We start from the raw sequence: 14993 nt of genomic DNA, 5'->3' as shown, positions 1-14993 counted from the left end.
CTATATAATACATTTTAAAAATGACTGAGAAAGGTCTCCAAGAGATAATTTTTAAGTGAAAAGAGCAAGCTGCATATGAATTTTATGTTTTAAAAAAGAATTCTATGTATAAATGTGTTTGTGCACACATGCATGTATGTATGTAAATGTGTGTAAGACAATCTGGAAGAGTATTTACTAAACTTCTAGCAGAGGTTCCCATTTGGGGAGATTATGGATTGCTAGAGCACAGAGTGAATGAAAACTGGCAAAGGGAGATTTTAGTTATTTGATTTTTTCCCCAATAATCTAACTGTATTTGAATTTTTATTAATTTCACACTTTTAAGAGCAAAATAGTACTCCTCCCCCTCAAGAGAAATAAAAATATGAAAACACAGAGTAATTTTTAAGGTTTTATGTTGCAGATGTATAGAGTATAGCATAATAAAGCATTCTGAGTGACTATTTCAATCATAACCACCAGCATAAATTAGAACTTTTATTAGCATTAATATTCACATGTACAAAATTTGTGAAAGACATTTTAGCTAATACAAAATATAGCATTTTAAGTTTCTGAGTTGGTTAAACAGACTACAAGAAAACTACAGTTCCTAACTTTTACAAAACGCAGAAAATATTAGCCCATGGTTAACTATGTTGCAGTATTCATGGTCATATTTATTCCCTTTTTTTAAAATTATGTGAGTTTATCTGGTTTAGTCATACTATAAAATAGTTATAGTCCTTAATTATTCATCAAAACATGTAATGAGGCATGATCAAAAATTTTCTGGCCAGTATAATGTTGATAGCTAGACCTGGATGTCAAATGGACCACTCAAATTTAGTACGTCCACAATGAGTAGACAGAACCCCATCCACCATCCCTCTTCCCCCCCTACCCAGCATCTTCCCTATCATTCCTAAGATTCTGCTCAGGAAAAAAAACTTAGACGTCATCCATGACTCCTCATTTCCTCTCCACTCCACATCCAATCCATCAGCAGTTCTTGCTGGCTCTGTCTTTACAGCGTATCTATAATCTGAACTCTCACTCCTCATGACTCCACCACTACCACTCCAGGTCAGGCCACAGTCATTTCTTACCTGGAATACAGGAATGGTAGCCTACGTCAACTCCCTTCCTCCTTTCTTGTCTCATAAAATCAATTCTCCACTCAGCAGCCAGAATAACTTTTTTAAAACATAGATCAAGTAATGCTGCTTTTTCTCAAAACTCTTTACATTCTCAATGCAACCACTTCTTGCCATGCTGCTCAAGGCCCTACAGGATCTGCCCCCATCTACCTCTTCTCTTCCCCATCACCGTGCTCTAGCTATACTTGCCTTCTTACCCTACCTTTACACTTAACTCTCCTCTCTTCCTGGAGACATCTTCCCATAAAGTTCTTGCATGACTCACCGTGGTATCCACCCTCCAAGACGACCTCTAAGCAATTACCCCCCCAGTATTCATGCCTTTGTGTAGTGCCCTCCCACACTGAATCCAGGCTGGCCAGTGTGACCAAAAGAACATGGCAGAAGTGATGGTATGTGACTTTTGAAGCTAGGTTCTAAAAGATGGCAGTTTCTACTTTGTTCTCTTGAATTACTCACTCTGGTAGAAGCCTGTCCCTTTGCCATGAAAACACTCAGGAAGCCCTGTGCAGTGGCCCCTTTAAAGAGGAACCAACCTGCCAGCCATGTGAGTCAGCCACCTTGGAAGTGTATCCTCTAGTTCCCCTCAAGCCTTCAGGAACCCCAGCCAAAATGTCTCAGCAACTTCATGAGGGATCCCAAGATTAAAGCACCCAACGGAACCACTCTCCAATTACTGACCTATAGAAACTGAGGAATAACTAATGGTTACTTTTAATAATAAGCCACTAAATTGGGGGGTGATATGTTATACAAGGGCAGATAACACATTCACTCTCTCAGTTTATTCAGCTCTCTGCTCAAAGGTTACTTACTTAGAACTAACCCCCCTTTCCTTGATTTCCTATCTAGAACAGTTATCCGACACCTCCCCTCTAGCTCTTTATTTCCTGACCTACGTTGTTTCTTTTCGTAGAACTTAGAATTACCCACTGTTTTATTCATTTTTTATTTATTGTTCGCCTATTGTTTTTTCTCCATTAGAATGTAAGCTTTATGAGGACAGGAATTTTCTGTTGTTGCTTGTGCTGAATCCCAAATGCCTACGACATTGCCGCGCATAGGGTTGTCATTCCATCCACCTGTCATTATTCATTTATACAGTAACAACTAATGTTTAATGTTTATTTGCGAATATGTCGAGAACTGCACTGAGTATTTTCATGTTTAAAACAAAACCTATTTTTATTTCAATCCTCACCACAACCCTAAGTGGCAGAGGAATTCCCAGTGCACAGTGGGGAAGAGCCAGGTTTAAGCCATTGCCAAAGGTCCACAAATAGTAAATGACAAAATCAAAACTCAGATCCAGGTTTGGCTGATCCAAATTTTGTTTGCAACTACTACCATATACCAAAAGATTAAATAATTACGATTATACAAATTCATGAAGGGACACATAAGATGCACAATTTGCAAAAGAGATACTTTTAAAGTATTACTAATCTATTTAGGTGGGTGGGATGTGAGGGGGTAGGACGCATCCCCCCAAAATTGAAAGACCATCCAACAAGCATAGTATTGCAGAGTAGTCAACAACAAACCATAAACTTAGTGTCCCTGAATAATTTAGAAAGAACCATGCTGCTCCTATGAAAGCTCAGGATGACTCCAATTCCATGTCGTTTGGGCTCCTTTCAGTGTTATGGGTCTATGGCAAAACAGTTTTAATGAAGAATGAAGATCTTCAAACACTTTAGCTCTGTCTCCCTTAAAGAGCTTTCAAAAGTGACCATTTTACAACTGTCTTTAGACCTAATGTGCAGAGATAATAATGCCTGTATAAATCTGAGAGCTATCTCTCTACTAAAGCTGAAGAATTCAAAGCCAAAGAAAATCAGTACTGTTTGCTGCCTAAAATCAAGTAACATGGCCATATATTGTCTGTATTATACAAATAAACAATATTTAAGACTTCAAGAAATACAGACTTAGAAAACCTTTAAGTTGAAAAAGACCTAGAAATCACCTAGCTAAAATTCTTCCGAAAGTAATAATTTCTTCTATAATCTAGACTCTTCCAGGGGCAAATCTGTCCTCATCTTGGGTGGGATTACCTTCCACTGTTAAAGAGCATGAATTTTATTAATCTCATGCCACACTCAATGGCCCTCTCTGAGTTGCTATACCTCGTGCCATGTGTGTCTGAAGAAACTAAACTTGGTGTCCTGGACACACTAGATTAGTATTCTGGGTATTAAATCTTCTCCTAGGTAGACCAGACTGATTGGTGTTCCACCACAGGAAGTTACATGAGCAACTGGTATGTCTTGTTCCCAAACTCTGTCCAATAGGGAAGTTTTGAATTTGATGGCAGAAAACCTACTCTTAGAGAAGCAAGTGCTAGGTACAACCAGCAGACAATGCTGAGGAGAGCCTGGCTGTATCCAGAGCAACACTGGGCTGCTATTTCTTTTCTCCAGAACACTTCTCCTGGAAGCAATGAGTCAAAGGTGGCAGTGAGGCAGGTGTCATGGCTCTGTTCACTTGACTTCTCTGAATATCCTTATACTAAACACCAATGGAAAAAGGTAATCTGTGTCTTTTCCTTGCAAAAACAACCCAACACGGTCATCCTGCTGAGCTAGACTAGCTCTGTCTTCAACTTCTATCTAGCCATCCAAGTTCTGCCCTCTGGAGTTCCAGCTATCACATGATAAGGCTAACACATTTTCATTCAGGCCCTTCTCTCCTCCATAAAATGATGGTCAATTCTATCAATGACCCCCTACCAAGAAGTTCATTTCCTGTGAGCTAGTAAATCCATGTCCCTCCCAAAGCATCCCCATCTGAACATGGCCCTCCAGACATGGTGTAAGCAGGATATGGTTTATCAGTACTATCACCATCTTGTTCTGCTAAGTTCCATAAACATTTTTATCAACTCTGTCTCACTATCAGCTTATCCTAAGCTTGTGGTCAATTATGACATCTATGCTTTTTATTTTTTTCCATATAAATCACTTTTAAGTCCATGCTTATACGATAGATTTTTTAAACCTAAACTCAGGTCTGTACATTAGTTATACCACATTTATCTTCAACTCTTTCATATCTTGTTTCTGTATGCCTAATGGAAGATATTCCTCTTAGTTCAGGGTCTACTATGAATTCAAACATATTTGTTTTTTATCCAAGTTACTGATAAAAAATATTGAACAGAATATGATCAAGGAAGGAAACAAATGATATGACACCAAAAATTCCTATCTAGTCCTCTTCTGAACTTGTTAGAGATCCTGGGATAAAAGTAACTAAAGCAACTGTAATTTTACCCACAAGAATAAAACCCAATATTCTTTTTTCTGTTTGCTATAAAAATACAGAAAATGACTAACCACAAAGTATAGCCATGTATTCTTATAAATAATACTTCAGTGTTCATTTCTAGAAGTTTATTAGAGCCTGGGTGACCAAAGTGGACAAAGTATTTAATCACTTTTTAATAACTTTACATGCCCCTACTTTGATCATTTCCAGCTCCAGCTCCAATTTGTTCTGATGCAGCCATGCGAGCTATAATGCCTTTCAGGAAAGAAAGGAAAGGGAAAAGGGAAAAGGGAAAAGGGAAAAGGAAAGGAAAGGAAAGGAAAGAAAGGGTTAACCCACTAGGGATGAGATAACATGGAGGAACTGTATAATTTCTTACACAAAAATTCTGCCTCCAGAGAACCTGTGAGGGACGTTATATGCAAGTAAATTTGGCAGAGAGACAGATAAGCCTAAAAGATAAAGCTATAAAGAATTAAATCTGTCCACACCGTAAATACCAAATATCAGATTTGACAGTTTATCAGAATCCCAAAGGAAATTTGGCAAAGGTGCTGGCCTCCTTAAATATCTTCTATGGAACAAAATAAGCATTTATACTATCTCTACTTCCTAGTAACATATACCTGAGAATATCACTTTGAAAGGTGAATAACAAACATACTAGAGCGGGAAAGAGCTATCACTCAATACCAGTAATTCAGGTAGATGAAATTCCATTTACTATAATTCCCTGAAAAATAGAGACAAATCCACATTTTCCTTTGGCTTAAACCATTTTTTACCCAAACTTACTAGGAGAGAAATAATTTAATTTGAAAAGATCAGCTCTATTGATTGATCCAGGAGACCCTTGGTACTTTCCAGAAGAATAAGACTGATGGAAAGGATGCATCACTTTGATATGAACTGGGAAACAAGTAGAAGATTTATAAAGAAAGTCTCGGGCATGATATACTTCACTTTTCAACTATGATCTGCAGTATAATCAGAAATCAAAAGTAAAGCAGGGAGACAGTCCAAGATGGTAGTATAGGAAGACCCTGATCACCTCCTCCCATGGATATACTGAATCTATACCTACATATAAAGCAATTTCTCCTGAAGAAGAACTGACAGCTGACTGAAACAGCTTCTGCACAACAAACACTAGAGGGACCATAGACAAAGGTTAGAGAAAGAGAGACAGTGACAATGGGAATCCCACCCCCCCCATGTGGCAACCTGCAGCAGGGAGGGATATCACTGAGAGTCCAGTGCACAGACTCACTCACCCTGTGGCACAGTGAAAAAAGAACAGTTTAAAGGGCAACAAGACTAAAAGTGAAGGAAATCCGTTTACAAACCTTAGAGCATCTACCAAATGGGTGGAAACTCCTGGTACCTCTCCAAGGTCATAGGTACCTGGATGAGCACCCCTCCACCTGGATAGCACAATAGAAGCAGGATTCAGGTACTCTAGCCAGCCTACTAGGGTGTGTGTCCCAGGCCCCTGGCCCATACCAGCTTCAGCCATGGGCCCCAAGGCAGCTCCAACATGCTCTGGGACCTGCCCAGCCTTTGCCTGATCCAACCACCCTGCCAAGGCAGCCCTGGCATGGCACACCCCAGCCCACAGCCTTCCAGCTGGCCTTTCAAAGCCACACCTACACAAGGCCACTACTTCAAAACCTGGAGAGACAGCTGTTCCATATAATTCATAGAAATAAACACAGAAAGTCAAACAAAATGAGGAGACAAAGGAGTACATTCCAAATGAAAGAACAAGATAGGGGCGCCTGGGTGGCTCAGTCGTTAAGCGTCTGCCTTCGGCTCAGGTCATGATCCCAGGGTCCTGGGGTCGAGCCCCGCGTCGGGCTCCCTGCTCAGCAGGGAGTCTGCTTCTCCCTCTCCCATTCCCCCTGCTCGTATTTCCTCTCTCGCTGTGTCTCTCTCTGTCAAATAAATAAATAAATAAAATCTTTAAAAAAAAAAAAAGAAAGAACAAGATAAAACTCCAGGAAAAAAACTCTAATAAAACAGAGATAAGTAATTTATCCAATCAAGAATTCAAAGTAATGGTCATAAAGATGCTCACTGAACTCAAGAGACACACAGTGGGAATTTCAACAAAGAGTTGGAGAAACATAAGAAAATATAAGAAAGAACCAATCAGAGTTGAAGAATATAATAACTGCAATGAAAAAATACACTAAAGGGAAGTCAACAGCAGACTAAATGATACAGAAGAATGGATCAACAAACTGAAAGACAAAATAGTAGAAACCACCCAATCAGAACAGCAAAAAGAAAAAAGAACTTTTAAAAATGAGGATAATTTTAAAAACCTCTGGGACAATATCAAGTTTACTAACATTCACATTACAGGAGGCCCAGAAGGAAAAGAGAAAGGAACAGAAAATTATTTGAAAAAATAATGGCTGAAAACTTCCATAACCTGGGGAAGAAAGCACAGAGAGTCCCTTGCAAGATGAACCCAAAGCAATTCACAGCAAGACAGATAACTAACATGGCAAAATTTAAAGACAAAGAGAGAATATTAAAGGCCACAAAAGAAAAATAGTCACATACAAGGGACATCCCATAAGGCTATCAGCTGATTTTTCAGGAGAAACTTCGCATGCCAGAAGAGAGTGGCAGGATATATTTAAAGTGCTAAAAGGGAAAAACCTACAACCAAGAACACTCTACCTGGCAAGGTTATAATTCATAATTGAAGGAGAGACAAAGTGTTGAAATGTTAAAGGGTTTTCCTTAAGTGTAAAAAGAAAAGACCATAACTTGAAATAAGAAAATACATGTAAGAAAAAAATCTCATTGGTAAAGGCAAATATATAGTAAGGCAGTGGATTAGCCACTTTAAAAAAACAGTATGAAGGTTAAAAGACAAAAATAGTAAAATCAACTATAACTACAAGAAGTAGTTAAGGGGATACACAAAATAAAAAGTAGTTAAGGGGATACACAAAATAAAAAGATATAAAATATGCTATCAAAACAAAACATGGGAGGCGGGTAGAAATGAAGTGCTTATAGAATGCATTCAAATTGAAGTGACCATCATCTTGAAATAGCTACGTATATAAACCAATGTGTGTGTGGATAGATAGATAGATAGATAGATAGATAGATAGATAGATGGCTTATGGTAACCATAAAACCTGCAATAGAGACACAAAAAATAAAGATAAAGGAACCAAAACGTAACACTAAAGAAAATCATCAAACCACAAGGGAAGAGAGCAAGAGAAAGAGGAAAGAACAGAGAAGAATTACAAAAATAACCAGAAAACAACTAATAAAATGGCAATAAGTACATACCTATCAATAATCGCTTTAAATGTTAATGGACTAAATGCTCCAATCAAAAGACAGAGTGACTGAAAAGATAAAACAAAAAACAAACAAACAAACAAAAACATCTAAATGCTGCCTACAAGAGACTCATTTCAGACCAAAAGACAGATACAAACTGAAAGTGAAGGGATGGTAAAAGATATACAATGCAAATGGAAACAAAAAGAAAACTGGACTACAATACTCATGTCAGAAAAATAGACTTTTAAACAAAGGCTGTAACATAAGACAAGGAAGGTCATTACATAGTAATAAAGGGGGTCAACCTAAGAAGAGGATATAACATTTGTAAATATTTAAGCACCCAACACAGCTGCACCTAAATATATAAAAGCAAATATTAATAGACATAAAGGGAGAAATTGACAGCAATACAGTAATAATAGAAGACTTTAATACCCCACTTACATCGATGGATAGATCATCATACAGAAAATCGGTTAGTAAACATTGGTCTTAAATGACATATTAGACCAGATGGACTTAATAATATACAAAGAACATCTCATCCCAAAGAGAAGAATACACATTCTTTTCAACTGAACATAGAACATTCTCCAGGACCGATCACATTTTAGGCCACAAAACAAGTCTCAATAAATTCAAGAAGACTCAAATTATATCAAGCATCTTTTCTGATCATAAGGGTATTAACCAGAAATTAATTACAAAAAGAAAACACACAAAAATATGAGTCAATGAAGAAATCAGAGAGGAAGTTTTAAAATACCTTAGGACAAATAAAAATGAAAACTCAACTTGACAAAATCTATGGAATGCACCATATGTAGTTGTAAGGGGGAAGTTCACAGTGATACAGGACTACCTCAAGAAACAAAAAAATCCCAAATAAACAATCCAACTATACACCTAACGTAACTAGAAAAAGAAGAACAAATGAAACCCAAGTTAGTGTAAGGAAGGAAATAATGAAGATCAGGGTGGAAATAACTGAAATAGAGATTTAAAAAAACAATGGAAAAGATCAATTAAACTAAAAAGTTTTTTTGAAAAGATAAACAAAATCAATAAACCTCTAGCCAGATGTCAAAAAGAGAGAGAGGAAAAGGGAGAGAAAGAGGACCCAAATAAATAAAATCAGAAATGAAAATTGAGAAGTTATCACTGATACAACAGAAATACAAAGGATCAGAAGAGACTACAACACACAATTATATGCCAATAAATTGGAAAACCTAGTAAAAATAAATTTCTAGAAACCCACAAACTTCCAGACTGAATCATAAAGAACAGAAAATCTGAACAGATTACAAGTAATGAAATTAAATCAATAATTTTAAAACTCTAAAAAACAAAAGTCCAGGACCAGACAGCTTCACAGGTGAATTCTACCAAACATTTAGAGTTAGTACCTATCTTTCTCAAATTATTCCAAGAAATTGAAAAGGAAGGAATGCTTCCAAACTCATTTTGTGAGGCCAGTATTACTCTGATACCAAAACCAGACAAAAAAACACCACCAAAAAAGAAAATTGCAGGCCAGTATATCGCTGTTGAACATAGATGCAAAAGTCCTCAACAAAATATCAGCAAACCAAATTCAAAAATACATCAAAGGATCATATGCCATGATCAAGTGGGATTTATGCCAGGGATGCAAGGATGGTTCAATATCCACAATTCAATCAATGTAATACACCATGTTAATAAAACAAAGGATAAAAATCAGATGATCACCTCAATAGATACAGAAAAAAGCATCTGACAAAATTCAACATCTATTTACAATAAAAATTCTCAACAAAGTGGGAAGAAACATACCTCAACATAAAAAAAGGACAAACCCACAGGCAACATCATAGTTAATGGTGAAAAGGTAACATCTTTCCCTGTAAGATTAGGAACAAGACAAAGATGCCCACTCTCACCACCACTTTTATTTAACATAGTACTGGAAGTCCTAGCCACAGCAATTAGGCAAGGAAAAGAAATAAAGACATCCATATTAGAGAGAAAAAAGTAAAACTGTCACTATTTACAGATAACATACTACATATAAAAAAACGTAAAGAGATCACCAAAAGACTATTAGAACTAATATATGAATTCGGTAAAGCCTCAAGATACAAAATTAACATACAGAAATTGGCTGTGTTTCAAAGGGAAAAAGAGGGAAAGAGAGAAAGAGAGAGAAACAAAGAAATAGACTCTTAACCATAGAGAACTGATGGTTACCAGGGTGGGGGGGGGGGTTGGGTTAAATACGTGATGGGGATTAAGGAGTGCACTTCTTGTGATGAGCACTGGGTGATGTATGGAAGTGTTGAATTGCTATATTGTACACCTGAAACTAATACAACAGTCTAAAATTAATTAATTAAACAAAGAAGTTGGCTGCATTCCTATATGCTAATAATGAGCTATCGGAAAGAGGAATTAAGCAAACAATTCCATTTACAACTGCACCAAAAAGAATAAAATACCCAGAAATAAATTTAAACCATAAGGCACTGATGAAAGAAACTGGAGAAGACAAAAATAAATGGAAAGATATCTCAATGTCATAGACTGGAAGAATTAATATCATTAAAATGTTCATACCACACAAAGCAATCTACACATTCACTGCAATACTCATCAAAATAAAAATACCAATGACATTTTTCACAAAACTAGAACAAAGAATCCTAAAATTTGAATGGAACCACCCCAAATAGCCAAAGCAATTTTGAGGGGAAAAAACCAAGCTGGAGGTCATGCTTCCAGATTTCAAATATACTGCAAAGCTATGATAATCAGAATAGTATGGTTCTGGTATGAAAACAAACACACAGATCAATGGAAAGGAATAGAGAGCCCAGAAATAAACTCATACATATATGGTCAATTAATCTATGATAAAGGAGGCAAGAACATACAATGGGGAAAATACAATCTCTTCAATAAATGGTGTTGGGAAAACTGGACAGCTACATGTGAAAGAACGAACTGGATCACCATCTTATACCGTATACAAACATAAATTCAAAATGGATTAAAGACTTGACCCTAAAACCTGAAACCATGAAACTCCTAGAAGAAAACATAGATGGTAAGCTCTTTGGCATTGGTATTAGCAATATTATTTTAGAACAGTCTCAACAAGCAAGGGCAACAAAAGCTAAAATTAATAAATGAGTTTATATCAAACTAAAAAGTTTTTGTACAGCTAAGGAAGCCATGAAGAAAATGAAAAGGCAACCTACTGAATGGGAAAAGATATTTGCAAATCAAACAATGAACAACAAGTTAATATCCAAAATATGTAAAGAACTTATACAACTTAGTATCAAAAAACAAAACAAAACAAAAAAATAACCTGATTTGAAAATGGGTGAAGCACTTTAATAGACAATTTTCCAAAGAAGACATACAGATGGCCCACAAACACATGAAAAGATGTTCAATATCACTACTCACCAGTGAAATGAAAATAAAAACCACAATGAGATATCACCTCACACCTGTCCAACTGGCTACCATCAAAAAGACAAAAAATAATGAGTATTGGCAAAGATGTGGAGAAAAAGAACCCTTGTACACTGTTGGTGGGAATGTAAAATGGTACAGCCACTGTGCAAAACAGTATGGAGGTTCCTCAAAAAATTTAAGAAAGAGGGGCACCTGGGTGGCTCAGTCGTTAAGCGTCTGCCTTCAGCTCAGGTCAGGATCCCAGGGTCCTGGGATTGAGCCCCGCATCGGGCTCCCTGCTCAGCGGGAAGCCTGCTTCTCCCTCTCCCACTCCCCCTGCTTGTGTTCCCTCTCTCGCTGTGTCTCTCTGTCAAATAAATAAAATCTTTAAAAAAAAAATTAAGAAAGAATACCATACAACTCAGCAATTCCTCTTCTGGGTACTTACCTGAAGAAAACGAAAACACCATTTCAAAGAGATATATGCACCCCTGTGTTCACTGTTGCATTATTTACAACAGTCAAGATATGGAAGCAACCTGTGTCCATCAACAGATGAAAGGATAAAACAGATGTGGGGGGTGTGTATGTGCATATGTTTATGTACGCATATACCTACACACACACACACACACACACAAATGGAATATTATTCAGCCATTAAAAAAGAATGAAATCTTGCCATTTGTAAAAACATGGATGGACCTACAGGGTATTAGACTAAGTAAAATAAGTCAGACAAAGAAAGACAAAAACCATGTAATTTCATTTATATGTGAAATCTAAAAAACAAATGAACAAGAGAAAACAGAAACAGAGTCACTGATACAATAAACAAAATGTTGATGACCAGAGAAGGGACAGGTTGGGGGCAGGCAAAACAAGTGACAGGGATTAAGAGGGACAAGCTTCCAGTTATAAAATAAATAAGTCGTGAGCATGTAATGTATACCATAGGGAATACAGTCAAAATATTGTAATAACTTTGTATGGTGACAGATGATAACTAGACTTATTCAGGGCATATGATAAAGAGATCTATAACTTTAATATTAATATTGATATGAGTGATTGCAAGGCCCCAGGAAAGCTACTACTTTTTCATGAAAAAAAGACAACATAACAAATGTAGGTCTATTATAAAAAGTTAGTGTGGTATAGGGGAAGGAGCAGTGAATGTGAATTGGTAAAGAATCTGAAGCCAGAATATTTGAACTCTTGTCCAGTTGTGACATTTCCTTATCTCTGAAATGGTGATAATTAAATATGACCCACAGTGTCACTGCAAAAGTCAAACACAACAATGCATGCAAAAAGGCGTATATATAGACAGCATACAAGCATTAAATGTTTCTCTCAGTAGATATTAAGCTCCTCAAAACCAAAACTAATCTTATCTTTTTTATGCTTTGAACCTAGCACAATCTTAGGACTCACAGAAGACTCTGATGAATGTTTTGGTGAGTAAATGAATAACCATCCAGAAACCACATACACACACACACACACAGACTGGTCTGATTGCATGTACAGTTGGGCAAGATGAATTTTATAATATGCAAATGTCAGCTTAAAAAAAGTTTATGCTGGTACAAACTTCCGGTTATAAAATGATTAAGTCATGGGTATGTAATGTACAGCACAGTTAACAATACTGTATTATGTATTTGAAAGTTGCTATGAGAGCAGATCTTAAAAGTTCTCATCACAAGAAAAATTTATAACTATATGTGGTTATGTATGTTCACTAGACTTATTATGGTATAATAAAAAATTTCATGCTAAAATATAAGTGAACCAAATTTGTGTTTGTAAATATGTTCATTCTACACATAAAATAAACCTACACATATATGTATGATTTAATAGTTCAAATATCTTGTGTAAACAGAACACGTAAGTGAATTGTGATGGGTTTTTTTGTTTGTTTTAAGATTTTATTTATTTATTTGACAGAGGAAGAGACAGCAAGAGAGGGAACACAAGCAGGGGGAGTGGGAGAGGGAGAAGCAGGCTTCCCGCGGAGCAGGGAGCCCGATGCGGGGCTCGATCCCAGGGCCCTGGGATCATGACCTGAGCCGAAGGCAGACGCCTAAAGACTGAGCCACCCAGGCGCCCCAGAATTGTGATTTGTTTAATGGAACTTATCACAATCAAAGCACCTAAGATTCAGTGGAGTGAAAAATAAATTCCTCCTTGGAATGATTCTTTAACTTCAGAGTGTTCACGGCAGTGTGTTGCTATTATGGCCAAATATTTGTTACACATGATTACTCTTCAGCAAACCTCTCAGAAGCAGTCTGAATTTTATTTACAATAGTAAAAACCTTACTATCAAATTATAAAAAAAATTCTTACTATCAAATCATTTTGACAATTTGAGGGAGAGGGGCATATTGATTTTATAAATAAAAACTCTATGAAGTTAACTGAAAGAAGGTGAGTTACCTGGGTCTGTAGAGGCAATAACATAGGTGTTTTGTTTTAACTCTTTTGGCCTGAATGAATATTCTCATCCAAGGTTCAAAATACAGAACAGATGTGTAGGCTCTGAATGACCATCTCTCTGGAAAACTAGAATAGAAAATATCAAAGGGCACACTGTAGAGGATGCACCAGCAAATCTTGCAACACTCACATACCTCATTAAGCAGGCCTTTAAATACAAAGGGCTACATAAATCACCTACCCTTTGATTAGAACTGAATTTTTGTTGGCAACTGATGCTAAGTAGACTTACACCAGCAATAGAAAATCCACTTCCCATTAAAGCTATTGGATCAGAAGGGCAAAACCAAGTCAAACAAATAAAACTATCCCCCTGCTCAAACATAACAACAACAACAAAAATCTAGGCCCCCATCAATAAGAAACGTTCCTATGAAGTTACTGTAAACAGAGAAATACAATAAAAATGTTTCATTTGCCTTAGAAATTATGAACAATAAATATAAAACTTCATTCTGTAAATGCAGTTAAGTATTAAGTATTTATGGCCAACTGAGGGGAGAAGTCTGACAACCTGACAAGTGAGAGGATAAAGGAGAAAAATGAAGGACAGAAAGGCAATAAAGTGGGAGCAGGCACAGCGTAAAGAGCCTTATGGAGAAAACTACTCTTGTAAAAGTGCACGTTGCTGGGAAGTCACAGCGTTGCCATATACTAACTCCAGGGACCTTCTATATTAGAGTCCATTTATGAACTGTAAATCCTCTCCAATTAGACGAGAAATAAAGATCAATAACAAGCCCAGCTACGCTGAGGAAATAGCATTCTTTACTTACTGAGCCCCGGAAAAGGCTTCTATGAAGGTCAAATAGAAAGCAGGGGGCCCTATGCCCACCATGTTGACAGTCCTACCCCAGTCCAAAGGGAGACAAAGATGATGGAAAGGAAACAGAAAGCCTGTCTAAGGGGGGACAGCTCAACCGAGTCGCAGACCACTGCCAGTTACTTCATGAGAGAGGGCAGAGCTCCAAGGAATTTACCCAATTGAAGATAAAGCCTGTAAGAAATCCAAGGATTTTGGGCACCTGTGTGGCTCAGTCATTAAGTGTCTGCCTTCAGCTCAGGTCATGATCCCAGGGTCCTGGGATCGAGTCCCACATTGGGCTCCCTGCTCAGCGGGAAGCCTGCTTCTCCTTCTCCCACTCCCCCTGCTTGTGTTCCCTCTCTTGCTGTGTCTCTTTCTGTCAAATAAATAAATAAAATCTTCAAAAAAAAAGAAAGAAAGAAAGAAAGGAAGGAAGGAAGGAAGGAAGGAAGGAAGAAAGAAAGAAAGAAAGAAAGAAAGAAAGAAAGAAAGAAAGAAAG

At 37.1% G+C, this 14993-nt stretch overlaps 1 protein-coding gene across 1 annotated transcript in view; it reads right to left on the bottom strand.

Annotated features, from left to right (window-relative positions):
* The window catches only part of MORC1 (MORC family CW-type zinc finger 1), a 170427-nt gene that overhangs the window by 112472 nt on the left and 42962 nt on the right, over nt 1–14993 (bottom strand). Inside the window, exon 9 of the mRNA XM_034990914.1 lies at nt 13629–13754. Coding sequence (XP_034846805.1) covers nt 13629–13754 — 126 coding nt within the window. The remainder of the gene's footprint in view (nt 1–13628; nt 13755–14993) is intronic.

The sequence above is a fragment of the Mirounga leonina genome, unplaced genomic scaffold (assembly GCF_011800145.1).
Source record: "Mirounga leonina isolate KUSES-001 unplaced genomic scaffold, KU_Mleo_1.0 Mir_115, whole genome shotgun sequence".
Classification (NCBI taxonomy): Eukaryota; Metazoa; Chordata; class Mammalia; order Carnivora; family Phocidae; genus Mirounga; species Mirounga leonina.
The sequence above is the reverse complement of the archived record's forward strand: the minus strand, read 5'-3'. Positions and strand labels throughout refer to the sequence as shown.